General features: G+C 40.1%; 1 protein-coding gene across 4 annotated transcripts in view; it reads left to right on the forward strand.

Annotated features, from left to right (window-relative positions):
- The window catches only part of NRK (Nik related kinase), a 277,334-nt gene that overhangs the window by 189,530 nt on the left and 67,706 nt on the right, over positions 1-20,098 (forward strand). For all 4 annotated transcript variants that reach the window (XM_033946124.1, XM_033946125.1, XM_033946126.1 and 1 more), the window contains 7 exons: positions 3,050-3,168; positions 5,199-5,292; positions 6,017-6,190; positions 8,553-8,670; positions 10,202-10,360; positions 14,552-14,695; positions 19,777-19,911. In XM_033946124.1, coding sequence (XP_033802015.1) covers positions 3,050-3,168; positions 5,199-5,292; positions 6,017-6,190; positions 8,553-8,670; positions 10,202-10,360; positions 14,552-14,695; positions 19,777-19,911 — 943 coding nt within the window. The remainder of the gene's footprint in view (positions 1-3,049; positions 3,169-5,198; positions 5,293-6,016; positions 6,191-8,552; positions 8,671-10,201; positions 10,361-14,551; positions 14,696-19,776; positions 19,912-20,098) is intronic.

Raw genomic sequence — 20,098 nt, forward strand, 5'->3', positions numbered from 1 at the left:
ATACCCAAGTACTGCTGTTCTAGAGACAGGTATGTACTCTTTCATTCAGATTTGGGGGGTGGGAGGGGGTTAATGAGCAGTGTGGGAGTAGGGGGGTCATACCTTAATGTATCCAGTGGTCATCTGATCAGTTTGGGTACCTTTTTGACACATAGAAGCTTCCAAAAGAGGTCTAGCCCAAAATATTCAAGTTCCGTCCAAGACATTTTGTAAAAGGTTTAATTCCCGCACAACGTCCAAGTCTAGCCTGCCTAAAGCCCGCCCATAACACGCCTCTTAATACGTCCCTTTGAACTCTAGATGCACTGTGGTGAAATGTCTTGCTAGACATCCAGGAAAATGGTTTCAATTATTGGTAATTGGATGTCCCGGCGATTAGAACGTCCAAGTGCCAACTTAGGCTCTTTTTTTTGGACGTTTTTGTTTTTGGATTATGCCCATAATAGTGTTCGGTGCGTCACATACATGAACGTTATCTGGGTTGTCACGACATAAGAGAGGCTGAGAACCACTTCTATAGAGAGAAGTATCACTAGAATCAGACAGGGAGAAAATGTGTGTACGTATGAATGTCTGTTTTTTTAACTTTGGAGTTCTGACATCAGAAATACCAAGTTACCCAGTTCTAGGAGGGAGATTTGGGGATGGTCCTGTTTTTGGACTTACAGCCAAAGCAGTGTGGCATTTGGTCCTGCATATTGAAATCAGTGTTGCAAGTCCCATAATGCATCAGGATGGGGGGATTCAGAAATCCAGACTGTCTCAAAATCTCCATTCTGGAACCGGGTAACTTGGCATCTCATATTTAGGAGTCTTCAGGAATTCAGTGGCTGGGTTCACTTCTCCGCCCTGGCTTTCACTCTGCAGGCTGTGTCTGGAAATGTTGCAGAGAAAGCATTCACAGCCTCTGACAGGGAGGGGAATCTCAGTCATTGCTCAGTGGTGACACCTATTGACTGCAAATAGGTTGCATGCATGCCAAGCTCAGGGGGGAGTCATGCTTGCCAGGCAAGGATTGCCAATGCAATGGTAGGGCTAGGGAATGTTGGTAAAAACTTGGTTCAATACTTATATAATATCAGGAATCAAAAAAATCTCTGCACTATTACAAACTTCAACCTCTCATGCAGGTTAAATAATTTTTACCTAAATTAATTAGATTACCAATGTATATAGTAAAACAAAATCACCAGTTAATTAGCACTTATATAGAATTATGGTGTGCTCAGTGCTCCAACATATAGGCTCACGTGTAGAAAACCAGTATGAAGAGGAACCATCATAGCACTACCAGTGTTCCTTGCAACAGTGTAATCCTTTAACAAGATTACAATGTGTAAACTAGAAATTATATAGCATTTATCTTTCTTGTTGGCAAACTTATACTCTGCTGGCAGTGACGTTCTTTTCATTCACAATTGATTTTTTTTGTCAACCATTTGTGAACCTTCTATGCAAGGACAATATCAATTTTAATTAGTTTTGGGGGGGTTTAAATTAATTTTTTGTATTTTCTGAACTTTTTGGATATTTGCACTGAACTTTGGACACGACTCACACTATTGCACGTTGAGAATCACGCTGTGGGCTTTGCGGCAGAAGTTGGATAATTCATCAACGAGTGAGAAGAGCGTCACTGCCAGCAGGATATAAGGTTGCCAACAAGAAAAATAAGTTCTACGTAATTTCTAGTCTTGCACCGTTTATAAACTGTGGGATCGCACCGTTGCAAATAAGTTAGTACTGTTATAGGAACGCTGGTAGTGCTATGATGGTTCCTCTTCATACTGGCTTTTTCTACACGTGAGCCTATATGTTGGAGCACTGAGCGCACGCAACAAAGGAGTTGCGAGGATAAGATGTCAAGTAATCAGCCAAGGGTGTACAGTTCAGAAAGACACTTTATTTGTAGATAGGCCACAATGGCTCAAAGACTCGACACTAGCAGTGTTTCGGCGTCTGTTCCTTTATCAAGAGTCTAAGGGGCCACGTTAAAACAAAATATAACATTGTGGCCTATCTACAAATAAAGTGACTTTTTGAACCATACCCCCTTGGCTGATTACTTGACATCTTATCCTCACGACTCCTTCGTTGTGTGTTCTTCCCTCCTCGTCGAGGCCTGTTCTTGGCTTCTGATTCAGTGGAGCACTGAGCACACCAAAATTAATAGGTGATTTTTTTTACTATACACATTGGTAATCTAATGAACTTAGATAAAAATGGTTTAATCTGCAAGAGAGGTTGAAGTAAAAACTTGGGTAACACACTGGGTCAGTTCAGGTGAAGGCTCATAATGCTGCTGCCTAGTGGAGATCAGTTCCAATTGTGCTGGAAGCAGAAATCATCATATTGACATAGGGACTCTGGATCATCTGTTGTATTTTTGTCCATTTATATTAATATTTTGGAAATCCATATGGGGGACAAATTAATCTAGTTTTAGATTCAAATATTCCATTAACATATGAGGCTATAATTTGTGGAACAATTTTATATGTTAAACCCACTTTAGATAAGTATAAAAGTCGTCTATTTTTAATTCTTACAGGCATAGCCATTCAGTTGATTACAGGTAATTGGAAGAATCATGATAGAATAAATTATAATTTCTGGTGGGTGAATGTGTGTACTATATACAAATATGAACGAATTAATGCAGAGTGTAGGGGACTTAGTGGAATATTGAACAAAATTTGGTGCCCATTGACTACATTTGTACAAATGTAATACTGTATTTTGTCTTACTTTTTTCTTGGTTTATTTATCTTTACACATCCAGGGAGGGTGGGGGGTTGGGAGGAAATATTGATAATGATATTTTAGGTAACTTGGTTTCATTTTATATTATTTACTTGGTTCTTATGTTATTACTATATGCAAAATAATGTAATTATTGAATGATAGTTCTGTTATCTATATAGATATTATGACTGAATGCAATAATATACTGTTCTTTTATTTATATAACATGTTCTTGTTTAAAAAATCAATAAAGAATTATAAAAAAAAAAAAAAAAGGAAATTGAAGTCCTCTTTCTTTTCTCAGAAACCAGCCCTCTTCACCAAAGGCAAAGACAGCACCAGCTTGTATTTCAAAGCATCTGAATGCTCCTCCTCCAGCGATGAGTTTGGCAGTAGTGATGATGATGAGCGGGGCAACAGAAGGTTTGCTTCTTTTCCACCTGATATCAAGATATATACATGGATAAGGTTATCAGACATCCGGGGAAACCTGGACATGTCCTCTTTTTTTTTTTAGAGGACCGTCCGGGCTCTTAGACGGACTTTCCATAACCCAGCGTTCGTCTGGGTCTTGGAAAGCCCCTACAAGCTCCGGCTGCATCTGGAGAGCCTCTGAGCGTGTGCGGAATGGTATCACACGTATCCGCGCATACTCCAGGCCCTCTAGATGTGGCTGGAGTTTGTCACAAAGAGAGGAGGCTTTCTGGGCGCGAGGACAGAATCGGGTGGGGGTCATATGTCCGGGGGTTTCTTTTTTAAAATATGGTAACCCTATACATGGAATATCTATACAACTGCTTATTTTAAGCCAATCTTAAATGACTGCAAATGTTTTATGCTATGCAACACGTAGGGACCATATAACCCCTTGGCTTAAGTAGCTACACTTGCTGCCAAATGATTGTAGCAGGCCTTCTCAACCCAGTCCTCAGGTTTTCTGGATATCCACAATGAATATGCATGAAACAGATCCCCATGCTAATCTATCTCATGCATATTCATTGTGGATAGCCTGAAAACCTGGTGGGACTTGGTGTACCCCAAGGACTGAGTTGAGAAGCCTTGAAATATAGGATCAAATTTAAAATATTGAAGCTAACTCTCAAGGCCCTTTATGACAATACTCCTACCTACCTAGTCTCACTCACTGTCCCAAATGTTCCCAGATGGTATCTTCATTCCCTGAATGACCATAAAGTTGTCCTTCCAGGCCCTGCACGGGGCTATCTGTGAGTCTATCAGAATCAGAGCTTTCTCTTTTCCTGACCCATCCCTTTGGAATACCCTACCTCTCTATTTACATTCAGAAAATTCCTATGGGAAACTTTGGACAGCCCTTAAAACTTGGGGGTCCTTTTACAAAGGCGCGGTAGCGGTTTAACGCGCGTTAAACTGCCCGCCGCGCTAGTACCTAACTCCTCCATTGACGAGGCGTTAGGATTTTAGGCTGCCGCGGGAGTTAGCCCGTGATGAAATGTCCGACGTGCTAACCCCCGTAGCGCGCCTTGATAAAAGGAGCCCTTGGGTTTTTTTTCCATAGCTGCTTTTGAGGAAGGATCAGAGGTTTAAATTCTCTGGCCTGGTCGGATTGATTAAAGAGAAATAAAAGTGGGGAGGAAGGATGCTGTGATTAGAATTTACTGCGTGGGTCTGCGTAGGAATGTCTTGCATGGTTGTCCTCTTTTCTATTTTTTAACTTTGGAGTTATTTTCTTACTGGTGTTATGTAATTATAAACCACTTTGACTTGTGTCCCATAACTTTAAGCGTATTTTATAGAATCAGGACCTAAGTACACATATAGTAATTTTATTTTTTTTTTTAATGGATGCAAGCTAATGGCAACATTAGCACATGGCCATTAATACAAAAAAAAAAAAAAAAAAATTGCAAGAGACCATTTTTATGGCCAGGGGTAAAATGGCTATAGCACACGGGAAAAACTTGTGCATGGGACCAATGAGGCCGCTTTTCACCGCAGCTTAGTGCAAGGACCATTAAGTTATTCTGATTTGTTAACCGCCTCATTGATTAGATTTACCCAAGGCATTGCAAGAATAAGATATTATTAAGATATGTAATGTGCACCAAGTATTTCAAGGGCAAAGCAACACAGCCATTAGATATGCTGAAACTTCTAATGTGAGGACTTTGGATCTGATTTGCTAGGTATTTTCCACCCCCCCCCCCCCCCCTCCAGACACAGAATAGGAGAAAGCCTAAGGGGTCTTGCACCAAAGATTAGCAAAAGTTATTTTCACAGGATCCATTTTATTCCTACGGGCCCTGCTGCAGATAACATGCACTAAGCTATAGCAAAAGACGCCCTTAGTGAATGATGTCCTTCAAAATGAAAAGCACTGCTTCTTCTGCCGTAAGCCTGTTGTCATTTTTCTAGTGGAGAATAAATTTTGACTAGGCCTCCTCTCTCCCTTATTTGGGGTTCGTTACCAGGCGGCTGTTATGCAATGGATTGGAAGACATGTCAAGGACAAGAGTTCCCGATGGAATAGAACTGAAGCCCCAAGGCACCACAAGTGAACAGAAGGTAATCCGCTCACTGTAGAAATAAACCTAATGGAACTCGGTGCAAAGTTACATTTGTAAGTGGTGCATAGTATTTCTAGATCGAGTAGCGTCTAAGTAGCAATCCATCATGGTCAGTGGTTGAAATAACGTAGGGGCACATATGGAAGGAAACAAAAAATGCAAATGTCAACTGAGATCATCTGCTAGCAGAAATCAAACTGTATTCCCAGTGCTGTCAGCGAAGAAAGAAAGGGATGTTAGTCCAGCTACTATGCAATGCGAGTTAACCGGCATGGAATGGCAACTGACTGGTTAACTCATGTCTCAGCAGCTAATCAGGTGTTTTCAATGGCATTTAACCAGTTGTCGCCGCTGAAAATGCCAGGTTAGCGCTGAAAAATAAGCTGCTGTGAGTTTCGAGACTACAACTGGAACTCACAGCAGCCATTTTGATGATGGCTCTACACGGGGCAGGAGCGTAGGAAGATTGCTTCTGCCCTGCGTCGCTGCTGGACCACCAGGTAAGGTCTGGGGGATGTCTGGGGCAGCGTTTCTGAATTAAAAATTCAAGGGGCAAAAAAAAAATCACAAATAACCTAATTCGCGATTGGGGAAACCACGAATCGGGAAGGGGAGCTGTACTTCACTGGTGTGTCCGTTTCCCTAAACTGACAGGGTTAAGCACTGCATCTGTGAGAGACAAATCTGCTGACTTATGCTTCTCTTGTTTTACTTTGAATTAGCAGCCCGCAGGGAAACAGAATTGCAATGGCCCCCAGGGACTACGGAGTCTACACAGCCATAACTACATCCTCCCAGATCTCTTACAGCAAAGCCACCCCCAAGACAGCTCTGCAAAGCAGCACAAATCTGGACCAGGCAACTACGCAGCCCACAGCCAGTCCACGCCCGGACAGGTAGAATTCCAACAACGTGTTTCTTTTTAACCCCTCCTTCTCACATGGCAAGGGTGCTAAGTTTTTGTTTTCTTTGTTAATTCATATTTGCTTCCAGTAGAACCTCTTGATCTACTGAAGAAAAAGCCCCTGTCGGACTAGCTCTTTGATCTATCTAGAAATGTCCTCATTTTCCACTTTTTATTCTGCTGTCTTGGTCTTCCATTTCACTTTAGTACCGTATATACTTGAATAGTAACCAAGATGTTTGGGCCAAAAAAATGGTCCAAAAATGGGGGTTTATATTCGGGTCAGCGCTGACACCCCCCCCCCCCCCCAAACCTGTTGCAGACCTCTCTCAGGCCTGCCTTGAGACCAGGTGATCAAGCGGTGGCTGGGACAAGAGAGATCCCTCCCACCTCCTGTCCCAGCAGATTCTAAGAATTTTTACCTCCCTCCTGCCTCCTCCACGTACCTTTAGTATCTCTGGTGGTCCAGTGGCGACCTTCCTTTGCTCCTGTCTGCACAGAGATGCTGATTGGCTGCCATGAGTTCTCGTGGGACTGTGAGAACTCACGGCAGCCAATAAGCTAGCAGCTCTGTGGGGGCAGGAGCAAAGGAAGGTCGCTCCTGTCACTGTACATGCCTGCATCTACAGTAAATATTAGATTTCTATAATTTATATGTGTACCTCTGCACTTTGCCTATGCACCACCCAAATTCTGCCTGTGCTCACGCCCACATCAAATCATGGTATGTACTTTTCCACCAGATGGTATTCTGTAAAAGTCCATTGAGGGCCAGCACAACCTATGGACAAGGTGAGGCACTGACTCGGGGCACCAGTGATGAAGGGCATCAAAATCTCAGTCTGGTCTAACTTCAGACTCATAAAAGGATAGAAGCTGGACTGGGATATCATCAGTACCCTGAACTATTGTCTCACCTGGTCTAGCAGGAGAAAGAACTTGAGAGAAAGGGGGGAGATAGTAGATCACAAATGTGGGAGGGGGAGGAACAATTTTCAGCTGGTCTTCTCCATGGGTAAGCTCTAATTTTTCTGTGGAGAATGCTTTTGAAAAGTGACCCAAACTACAGACTGTCCTGACATCTCGTTTGCTCTTTTTTTTTTTGTTTGATAAGTGACCCCCCAGTATGAAAATAATTTGAAATTATATTAAAGATAGTATATTAAAGTATCTGAGAGTTGTTATCCACTTGGAATTGTGACGATAGAGCAGGATATAAGTTTTGCAAATAAATAAATACAATAACGTATGAATTGCCCCCCAAATATTAGAGGGTCGAGCATGCTTTCAATATTCTGCACCTATTATAAATGTATACTATTTTTGACTCCCCTTCCTTTCTCATCAGGAACCTATATTAAATGACTATACAACGTCATGTAAGAAATCTTATCTTCCTCATGAGAAAGAGAAGGGAATTTATACATGTATAAATGGTGGTTGTTGATTGAAATGTTATTATTATTCTTTTCGGAAAATTTAAAATTACCATGGGTCCCAAGTTCAAAACGATTTTCTCTAGAGCAATATTTAGCAGCCCTTAACCAGCCAGTGAAGCTGAATATTAACTCTTAATGGCCACCAGGGACAGGGTTTGGGTTTGGGCTGAGCACCTAGCCAGTTAATAGTGATATTCAGCTCTCTAAGCAGCTAAGAACCTGCATAAAGATAGAAAAGAAAAAAAAAGACTGTCCTAACAGGTAGTGGCTCTGGCTGAATGCCCTCCCCCCCCCCCCCCCCCCAAGTTACAGGAAGCTAGGATCAGGCCTGGAGCCCCCCCATCAGGTCCCCCCACTGCCCGAGCAAATCCTGAAGAATCCCTGGTGGTTCAGTGGTGATACCGCCATCTGCAGCTGCAACAAAATGGTTGCTGCAGCCCATAGCAACATCCTCTTGGTACATGGAGTACTTCGAAGCTGCTGATAAGTGTTGTCGCAGCCATTTTGCAGTGGCCTTAGACATGGGTAGGAGTGAGTGGGTATCACTTCTCCTATTTACCACTTGACCACCAGGGATTCTTCAAGGTGGCCTGGGGAATGTCCAGTGGAATTGGGAGCCTGGGTCTACCGTCCTGTACCTTCAGGGGATGAGTGGGAGGGTGGAGTCTTATACAGCTAAATATCAGATGGAACCGGTATGAGTTCTGGTTGCCAGGCCCCTGTGAATTAGCCTTGAATATTCTTTGCCAGTGCCTGGGCATGGTCTAGCACTGAATATCGTGGCTTAATTTAGCCGATGACCATCAGCATTTATAAAAATGCTAATCACCACCACTGAATATCGACCAGTGTACTTATAAATTTTTGTAGCAGCTCCAACGTCCAAGTGACAGCAGATATTACCTTTCATTGCAGGTATCAAATATAAAAGCTTTACAGTCTACTCACAGCTCATCACCTGCTTCCTCATTTATGTCATTTATCGATCCAAGGCTTCTTCAGGTCTCACCACCGACCAGTCCCATCAGCTCCCGTGAGTGAAAGATCAAGCCAGAAGTAGAAACGGGGGCAGATTTCTTTTTAACTTTGTGTTTTCTACAAATTAGCTAGTGACTCGCAACTGACTTTTTAAATTATTTTTTTAAAAACCCTTTGCAACAATGGCACTTGCAGATGTTGACTCTATTAAAACTAGAACAGACACAAATACGGGCTGTCAATACTATTAAGTGGAGGACCTTCAGGTTGACTTGGAGACCTTTTGGGGGGGTTCTCTTCCCTCATGCATACATAGCTACTTGATGAACTTATAACTAGCCTGTTGTAGTTAGTTTCCGCTCATCTCCACACTGGTTACACATTTTGGGGGGTGGGACAGAGTTGGGGTTTTTTTGGGGTGTTGGGGACAATAAATTGAGTGCCCTTAGGAAGGGTCCAAAAGTGATGGGCTGGGTCAAGAACTGGTTGAGTGGAAGGCGACAGAGGGTAGTGATCAATGGAGATTGCTCTGAGGAAAGGGATGTTACCAGTGGTGTGCCTCAAAGTTCTGTTCTTGGGCCTGTTCTTTTTAACTTTTTTATAAACAATATTGCTGCAGGGATGTCGGGTACGATTTACCTCTTTACGGATGATACCAAAATCTGCACTAGAGTAGGCACCCAGGATGGCATGAATAACATGAAGAAAGACCTGGCGAAGCTTGAAGAATGGTCTGAAATTTGGCAGCTAAAATTTAATGCTAAGAAATGCAAGGTCATGCATTTGGGCTGTAAAAACCCGAGGGAACGGTACTGTTTAGGGGGTGAAGAACTTAAGTGCATGACAAAAGAGTGGGACTTGGGTATGATTATATGATTGAAAAGGTGACGGCTAAAGCTAGAAGGATGCTAGGTTGCATAGGGAGAGGTATGACCAGTAGGAAAAAGGAGGTATTGATGCCCCTATATAAGATTCTGGTGAGACTTCATTTAGAATATTGTATACAATTCTGAAGGCTGCACCTTCAAAAACATATAAAAAGGACGGAGTCGGTCCAGAGGAAGGCTACTAAAATGGTGCGTGGTCTTCATCATAAGTCGTATGGGGACATACTTAAAGATCTCACTATGTATACTTTGGAGGAAAGGAGGAAGAGGGGAGATATGATAAAGATGTTTAAATACCTAAGTAATGCAAATGCACATGAGTAGAGTCTCTTTAATTTAAAAGGAACCTCTGGAATGAGAGGGCATAAGATGAAGTTAAGAGGTGATAGGCTCAGGAGTAATCTAAGGAAATACTTTTTTACAGAAAGGGTGGTAGATGCGTAGAACAGTCTCCCAGTAGAGGTGGTGGAGACAGAGACTGTGTCTTATTTCAAGAAAGCCTGGGATAGTCACATGGGAACTCTTAGAGAGAGAAAGAGATAATGGTTACTGCGGATGGGCGGACTGGAAGGGCCATTTGGTCTATATCTGCCATCATGTTTCTATATTTGTATATCCTGCTTCTGTTTGTGTTCTGTTTCCTGAACTTTACCAATAAAAATTATTTTCCCATAACTCCTCCCCCCTCTTGTATTCCAGCCTGTGGTTCAAAACAGGAGCCTGCAAGACGAGAAAATGTCAGAAAGGGTTCCGTGGTCAATGTCAACCCAACTAACATTCGTCCCCAGAGTGACAGCCCAGAAATTCGAAAATATAAGAAGAAATTCAATTCAGAGATCCTGTGCGCCGCACTGTGGGGTGAGCTTTCAGGAGAAAGAGATGGCTGGATAAATGCTCAGAGAGAGGTGGATGCCATATGTCATGTCTATATGTTAACAAGAGCATTCAACATGTGTTGACCTGATTGTTGCAGTTGTCTGAGTCTTGTCGCGTCTAAAGAAGGGAAACCAAAGTTTCAGCCATCATGCTGAAATGATGGCTGAAATGTCAGTTTCACTTATTCCGACGCAGCAAAACCTGGACAACTGTAACAATCGTGATGTCGGCCATGGAAGCCTTCAGATATTATGGACCTAATTCTATAAAGTGCGCCTAAAAAATTGGTGCCAACTAGTGCGGCGCTAAGCGCAATTCTGTAAAAATTAGTTGCACTTTATAGAATTGTGCTTAGGCATCACTAGGGGTCCTAATATGAAGTGTTAAGTTCCAATAGTTGGTATCGCATGAGGAAAGACTCTCTTTTCCAAGGTGAAGAGCCCTAACCTTTTTAGTCTTTCCTCATACGAGAGGAGTTCCATCCCCTTTATCATTTTGGTTGCTCTTCTTTGAACCTTTTCTAGTGCCGACATATCTTTTTTGAGACAAGGAGTCCAGAACTGAACACAATACTCAAGGTGAGGTCACACCACTGAGTGATACAGAGGCATTATAACATTCTTAGTCTTGTTTACCATTCCTTTTGTAATAATTCCTAGCATTTTGTTTGCTTTTTTGGCCATCGCCACATATTGGGCGGAAGGTTTCAGCGTATTGTCTACGTTGACACCCAGATCCTTTTTTTGGGCGTTAATCCCCAAACTGAATCCTAGCATCCGATAACTATGGATTTGGATAATTCTTCCCAATGTGCATCACTTTGCATTTGTTCACATTAAATTTCATCTGCCATTTGGATGCCCAGTCTTCCAATTTCCTAAGGTCTGCCTGTGTAATTCTTCACAGTCCGCATGTGTTTTAACAGCTTTGAACAGTTTAGTGTCATCTGCAAATTGAATCACCTCACTCATAGTTCCAATTTCCAGATCATTTATAAATAGTAGAGATCCTCTATAGCGATTAACTTGTCCTTTTGATCTCTCTCTTCTCAACAATGAATTTCCTGTCCTATTAATTCTCTTTCTTCCTCCCCTGTCAATTCAATTTGTTACCTTTGCTTAATCTTCTGTAAACCTCATAGAACTTCACGGTATTGTGGTATATAAGCTGTTATTATTATTATTATTATCCTTGTGGCACACCACTATTTACCCTCATCCATTGAGAAAAATGGCCATTTAACCCTACCCTTTGTTTTCTGTCTGATAACCAATTCTTAATCCACAATTGGACATTGCCTGCTATCCCTTGACTTAAATTTTCTCAGGAGCCTCTCATGTCAAAAGCTTTCTGGAAATATAGATACACTACATCAACTGGCTCACTTTTATCCACATCTTTATTCATACCTTCAAACATCCACCACATAGAAGTGCCCTGAAAATGCTGAATCGTCTGAAGGCAGAGAGAGTAGAAAGGAATTAATCTAGGGCCAGGGTTTTCAATCCTGTAATAGAAGCATACCTAGCCAGTCCAGTCTCCAACATATGCAAATCCGTCTCATCTATATTTATTGTGATAATCCTGAAAACATAACTAAGTGTACCTCCAGGAGAGAGCTGAGAAGCACTGATCTGAGTTGTGTGTATCTGTTCTATGTTGTTATGTCATATAATTTATCTTTTGCATAACAGAAGAAACAAGTACTCTTTTTTTTTTTTAACTTTTTATTTATAGAATTTTCATTCTTTCAATACATAAATCACATATTATAAAATGTATAATAAAATATATATGTATGTACAAATTCATATCATAGATATTCATCCCTTTCCCCTATTAATTGTTTTTCCATTTTTCTTTCATATTAATATCTATATTTCCCACCCTAACCCTATATTACTATTATCAATGTGTTAAGATATCTGATCTCTAGAATAATTAGTCAATGGATCCCATATTTTCTTAAAAGTTTTAATATTTCCTTGTTGTAAAGCCAAAATTTTCTCCATTTTGTAAATGTGACATACCGAGTTCCACCAGAATGTATAATTTAGTTTGGTAAAATCTTTCCAATTTTGTGTGATTTGCTGCATGGCAACTCCTGTCAATATTAAAAGTAATTTATTATTATTTGCTGATATTGGACTCTGTGTTCTCATTGCAGTACCGAATAATATGGTATCATATGAGAGTCCTACGTGATTTTCTAGTAATATATTTATTTGGGGCCAAATTAAATTCCAAAAAGCTTTTATACAGGGACAAAAAAAAATTAAATGATCCAATGTCCCTACTTCTATTTTACAATGCCAACATCTATTAGATCTAGTATTATCTATCTTTTGCAAGCGCGTCGGGGTCCATAACACTCTATGTAATAAAAATAACCATGTTTGACTCATAGATGCTGACTTTGTTAATCTTAATCTCCAGGACCAGAATTTTGGCCATTGAGATGCAGAAATTGTCTGTCCAATCTCAATGCTCCAAATATCCCTAAGTCCAGTTTTCTTTTTTTTATTTAGAAATCCATTTATTAATTTATACCATTTTGCGGCTTGGTGACCCAAGAAATCCGTCTGGAAACATAAAACTTGCAAACTATATTGAGTATTGAGAATTTTCCATTCAGGGAACCCTACCTGAATGGCTTGCTTCAATTGCATCCATTTAAAAAATTGTGTTTTATTTAGTCTAAATTTATTTTGCAATTGTGAAAAACTAAGCAAGGAACCTTCTGATATGACATCATTTAATGTTCTTATTCCTGCAGTTATCCATTGTTTCCAGACGATTTTAAATCCGCCAATTCTGATCCTGGAGTTTACCCATATTGATTGATTTAGGGATTTAGCAATTGGTTCTGGTGTCAGATTATTTATGTATCTTAATGTTTTCCAAGTATCTAATAAGATTCTGTGTTCTTTGTATCTTATAGGCATTGATATAGAAATTAAGTGTTCTGGATTTAAAGGGAACAGGAGCCGCCATTCTAAATACAGCCAATCTGGTACATTTTCTAAGAGATCTGGGAGGATCCAATACATACCCTGTCTTAAAATATAGGCTTGATGATACCTATAAAAATTTGGAAAATTTACCCCCCCTTCCATAATTGGTCTTTGTAATGATACTAAAGCGATTCTTGGTCTTTTCCCACCCCAAACAAATTTTGTAAGAATATTGTTAAGTTTTTTATAAAATGACCCCTGAAAAAATATTGGAATCATACTCATTTGGTAACAAACCACAGGCAATATCATCATTTTAATTGTTTGAATTCTTCCCCACCAAGAAAGATGTAATGGATTCCATTGCTCACACATTTCTGTTATTTTTTTCAATAAAAGTTTTTCATTCTCTTTGACTGTGTCTTCAATTGTATTTTTGATCATAATTCCTAAGTATTTTATTCCATCCTCTTTCCAAATAAATGAATATGGATCAAATAATCCTTTGGTACAATGAACATTAATTGGGAGGATTTCAGATTTATTCCAATTAATTTTATATCCAGAAAATGTACCGTATTTTTCTATTAAATTAAGCATACATGGAATAGTAATTTCCGGTTCTCTTAAATATAATAATATATCATCTGCATATGCAGATAATTTAAATTCAAAACTGGTAAATGAGATTCCCTTTATTTCCCTAGTTTTTTTTATTGCAATTAATAAAGGTTCTAGGACAACATCAAAAAGTAATGGAGACAAAGGGCATCCTTGTCTAACTCCCCTATGCAAGTTGAATTTAGTTGATAAATTATTGTTAATATATAATCTTGCTCCAGGAGAGCTATACAATGTCTGAATCATTTTAATAAAACCGGATCCTATACCAAACCAATGTAAAGCTTGATATATAAAATTCCATTCCACTCTATCAAAAGCTTTTTCTGCATCTAAAGAAATTAAAAAAGAAAAAAATTTATCTTTTGCATAACAGAAGAAACAAGTACTCTTGTGTTAAAAAGTTATTTATTTATTTATGTATTCATGATATTAATGAAAGATATACAAGTGATGCATGATTGTTCTTATGTTGTATTTTTGTGCACTTGTTGTATGATTTAAAATGAATAAAGAATGTTTAAAAAAAAATTTTTTTTAAGTTAAGATTTTTCTACAGGTTTAGAGTATTGCATAAAGAATTTGCTTTTATTTTCAGGTGTAAATTTGCTGGTTGGCACAGAAAATGGATTGTGGTTGCTGGACAGAAGTGGTCAAGGCCGGGTGTATTCCCTTATATCTAGGCGAAGGTTTTACCAAATGGATGTCCTAGAAGGCTTAAATGTGCTGATTACCATATCAGGTACAGTCAAATCCATTTCTGAAAAAATAGCATCTAACCCCATTATTCCCCTCTTCTACAAAACTGCACTAGCAGTTTTTAGCGCAGAGAGCGTCGGGAGCAGCGTGGGCCTTTCAGTGCGGCTCTCTGCGCTTAAAACTGCTAGCGCAGTTTCGTAGAAGAGGGGGTATATGTGAAACAATCAGTAAGGCTTAAGAATTGGGCTTTAGAGGGCAAGTTTAAGGGCTCCTTGTTCGAAGGTGCGTTAGGGCCTTAACGCTTGGAATAGCGCGCGCTAAAATGCCGCACGCACTAGCCGCTACCACCTCTTGAGCAAGCGGTAGTTTTTGCGCTAATCCGGTGTGTGGGCTAAAAACGCTAGCGCACCTTCGTAAAAGGAGCCCTAAATAAAATAGAGCATGTTTGCACACGTAATCTGTTTGTCCGAGGAAGAGGTTGTCAACTAATCTAGGGGTCCTTTTATTACACTGCGGTAAGTGCTGGTGCACGCTTACCATGAGTAAAAAAATGCTTATCACGGGATGCGCTCTGGTGTTCTACAGTTTAGGGGAAATTCTATTAACAGTGCTAAACTTAGGCACTGGCGCCTAAGTTAATTGGAAACTACCGTGTCTACCAGTGCCTAAATAAAAGGCACCAGAATCGCGCCTAACGCCACCACGGGCACGGCTAACACCGGTAACCGCTTATGGAAGAGTGATTCATGGCAAAGACAGGTGCCAGAAATGTAGGCATGGGAAAAACCTGGCCTACGTTTCCGACGCCTGTCTTTCATGGAGGCGCGATTCTCTATACGGCACCCATCGTGTGATTGACACAATCTGCGGCTGCTTTATGGGTGGCTGCCAATATCAGCGCCCTATCGAGAATCCGGCAGTAAGTGGACACTTTTGCACGTGCTAAATACAATATTTTTTATTTCTTTTTTTTTTTATATTCTTTATTCATTTCATTTCCATATTTTACATCAAGTGCACAAAATATTAAATTACAACAAATTATTACACAATATCACTTTTATATCTACTACATAAAATTCTAATAATATTTTTACCCCCCTCTCCTACCACCCATCCTTCAACTGCTTTCCAATCACCATATACACATTATATAACATATTATAACATATTATGTAATATTATTTCCATTACCCACCCCTCCTGATGTGCCATAAAGAAGAAAAAGAAAAGAAGAAGAGAAAAACTGATGATTATTCACTACAATATTTTGTCAATGGCCCCCATATTTTTATAAATTTAGTATATGTCCCATATTTTTTATTTCTCTGCAAGGGGGCGTGTCTGGGGGGGGGTAGAAAGTGAGGTGACAGTGCTAATCAGTTAGCGCATGGGATATTGCTGCATGCTGATTGATTAGGATGGGGTTAGCACAGGGGTCATTACCAATAGGAGGCGCTAAAGACTCACTTGCAAATTTTTTTTTTTTAATAACCATGCGCTAATGGTGAAAGTAGTGTACGGCCATTAATTTGGAAAATCGTCCATTTTCTGGAAATGGGAAAAAACTTAGCGTGCAGAAAAGACCCCCGTAAAGGGTGATCTAAGGCCACTTTTTGCTGAAGTTTAGTAAAAGGATCCCCTAGTTAACTCTTTCCTGAAGGCAGTCAAAGGAATAGTCTACATTTCTTGCTGGTGCAGTAATATTTTCTGCTGCATGTTTTTAGGAATAGAGAAGACATGGGAAATCTTCAATGGCTTCATCAAACTTAGTCTGAATATTTCCATTTGTTAATTTCATAAAAAGTAGTACTGTCGAGGTGACAAAGAGCTGGGAGCACTTGAAACATTAGCCCACTATCTCCAGACCAAGCAGAGTGTATATAGCACTTGAAAGTGCAAGAGATGTTACCCAAATTTGGGCATACAGGGCAGACGCGCGTGCAAATTAATTAGTCAACAAGCCATTAACAATCAATTATTGGCATCCGTTGGCACTAATTTGGATCTATGCACTCATCTGCTATTCTATAATGCTGTGTCCAAAGTGTCTTGTGTGAAATCCCAAAGGGGGCGTGGCCATGAGGACATGGGCGGGTCAGCGGCATTCCAAATATTTAGTCAGAGAGTTACTGAATACTGGGGTTGTGCACCCAACTTGTGCATCAGAATTTCCACCAGGTTTCAATTTTCACTCCCAAAATTTGGCGCCAGAATCCACGCTAAGCGCTATTCTATAAAAGGCACTCAGCCCAGAGCGTTCTTTACAGGCTTGGCACAGATTTTTCCTGGCACCATTTTAATCTGACTCATGGCTTGTGCACCTTTCAGCATTCCTGTGCTTAACTTTTTATTTGTTTTATGTGCTAAATCATGGCTGTGGCTCTGTGGAGGAGTAAAAAAAAAAATAGAGAAATGCTCCTTGTGGTTCTGGAAGGCTGTTCTACCCACATTTGCTACTCAGGATTAATTTTGCAAAGGATTTAGCTGGCTAATTACTGAGTTAGCCAGCTAGGTCTCCTGGAGTGAAAATTGCACCTCAGGTAGCAGCTAGAAGTATATAAGTATTTTCACAGCACAGCTAGATTAAAAGAAGTGTCTTAGGGATATGTTTAGGTCAGCATCTCTCAAACTTTTTTTTTTTTAGCTCTGGCACACTAAACAGGGCAAATGATTTTTGCAGTACATTATAATTGAAATTATAAAATTGCAAAACCAATAAAAATTAAAATTAACAGTTGTTTATTTAACGTTCTTTAGGCTATGTATGGGTAATTGTAACAACGGTGAAACTAAAATAGATAGAATAGAATTGCTAATCAATGGGATGGATGTGCTTGTTTTTAAATGCAAATTAACTCAAAATGTGGCTCAATAGTTGACAAGCAAACACGCATTTCATCATCCATCATCTGCAATTATTCTCTCATTTTTTAATTTAATTTCTGTCAGAGCTGAAAATCTAAGGGCTCCTTTTACTAAGCCGCGTTAGCGTTTTTAGCGCACGTTAAACCCGCACTATGCGGCCAGAACTAACGCCAGCTCAATGCTGCTGTTAAGGTCTAGCACGGGCAGCAATTTAGCTCACGCTATTCTGTGCGTTAAAGCCCTAACGTGGCTTAGTGAAAGGAACCCTAAGTTCGTAAAGATAAGAAGATTCAAGCAGTAACAAAGCCTCGATTGCTTTGTCGCTCAAGTTAGGATAACGACTGCTTAAATAATAAAAATAAAGTGACCTGCCGTTAGATTTCAAGGACCAATCACATCAAAGAATAATGCTTGTCTGGGCGGTTATGTCCTTATGCACACAGACGTTCATTAAATTGACAGACTCTTGCATATGCAACATACATGTCATCTATTCTGTGCGCGAGACATCTGCACATGCGCGGACTTCCTCCCTGCATGACAAGAGCAGGCAATGGGGGGTGGGGCTAGGGTAGGATTAGGGTATTTACATGGCAGGGATGGGCGGGCCTGGGGGTAGGTCTAGGGCAGGGATCTCAAAGTCCCTCCTTGAGGGCCGCAATCCAGTCGGGTTTTCAGGATTTCCCCAATGAATATGCATTGAAAGCAGTGCATGCACGTAGATCTCACCGAATAACGTACAAACTAAGTCTACTAACTTTTAAATCTCTTCTATACAAATCACCTTCTTTTATTTATAGAGTATTGATTCCCTATACTCCCCTAGATCACTTAGATCTATTGACCAGCATCTTTTGACAGTTCCTTCTCTTAAATCTATTTTTTCTGTTACAGCTCCTCAAACATGGAATCTACTTCCAATTTATATACGAGAAGTAGCAGGTTTGGAGAGATTTAAGAGCAAACTAAAATGCTTTCTTTTTAAAGTTGCATTTGATAGCTAATATAACTAGAATGTAGGACTAGATTAGGGTTTTCTACTAAGCTCTATGCTTTAAACTTTCTGTTTTTTATTTCTTCCCCCTTCCTAATGTTGTTTTGCCCTTATATGTTTCCTTTACTATTTTTTAAAATTGTATTTCTTTACCTACTCCCTTCCTTCTGTATCATTAATTTGTCTTGTCAGTCATATTTACATTGTCTGTTTCCCTTCAACTATTGTAATTTAATATTTTATACTTTGTACATCGCTTAGAATGTTAATAAGCGATTAATAAAATATTTAATAAACTTGGAAACTTGGATCTCATGCATATTCATTGGGGAAATCCGGGAAACCCGACTGGATTGCGGCCCTCAAGGAGGGACTTTGAGACCTCTGGTCTAGGGGGTCTGGATTTTCTGATTAGAAAATCTAGCGACTCTACTCATTAGTCATAAAATCTGAAGGTTTATGTCTGAGAATTCAGTCACAATTTCACAAGTACACAATACCCTTATATCTTGCCTTGAAGCACATAAGTGAGAACTGCTTATTCTGTGGGCTATAGAGTTAATTGTTTTCGACTCCCTGAAGATCAATGGCCAGATCTGCCCAGTTCCGAACGCTTGACCCTTGCTGCTTTCTATTTTTGTAAAAACCGAGCATGCACAGGGGGATGGAGGCCCAGCATGCTGGCAGTCACCTAGGGAAAGTGTAGACTATAACTAGGGGAACTTGGAGGTCCCCCCACTAGCTAGAAGCCTGAACCTAAATTGGGGAGGCCTAGTCCTCCTTGACTATACCCCTGAATAACAACAAGCCATTAACCAGGTGTTTGCACTAGCCAATCCTATCTGTGGATTTTCACCAGTGCTATACAGATAGTGCTTGAGTGGAATGTGGCCAGAGTAGCACATTATCTGGGTAACGAACTGAATATCACCACTCTCTGAATAGAAATAGTTCAATCCACTCTGCAGATGTTCAGTACCATATGCTCTCTGAATAGAGGCACTGAATAACCACGATTAATTAAAACAACACAGCTAGTCATTAAAACAAACAATGACCACAGTGCATAAATATTAATCTATCAGATACAATGCATTAATTCACTTTCAGCTTCTATTTGCGAGTGCTCTTATCAGTTTGAATAGAGAGGAGACTAGAAGCCTGCTATGCTGAAGGATTTTTCCTCTTGTGTCTATAGGATAAATGCATTAGTGCATAAATTCTCTAAGTTTTGTGGGCTTTTTCTCTACCTCAAATGTCAGGCAAGAAGAATAAATTACGAGTTTATTATTTGTCCTGGCTAAGAAACAAGATTTTACGCAATGACCCAGAGGTGGAGAAGCGTCAGGGTTGGATTTCAGTGGGAGATTTGGAAGGCTGCATACACTACAAAGTTGGTAAGTTTTTTCTTTTCTGTTCTTTCATTTGTATTTTGTTCCTTGTTCTGTAGTATCAGAGTTGTCGCTGTTCCAGCATATTTGTCATTGATATACCCTCAGCATTAGAGCTGAGAATCAGTATGGCCTAGATTCACTAACCTTACTGATCGTGTCCCGACCAGTTTGTGACCACTTTGTGACCCCC

Source organism: Geotrypetes seraphini, chromosome 5 (assembly GCF_902459505.1).
Source record: "Geotrypetes seraphini chromosome 5, aGeoSer1.1, whole genome shotgun sequence".
In the NCBI taxonomy this organism is placed as follows: domain Eukaryota; kingdom Metazoa; phylum Chordata; class Amphibia; order Gymnophiona; family Dermophiidae; genus Geotrypetes; species Geotrypetes seraphini.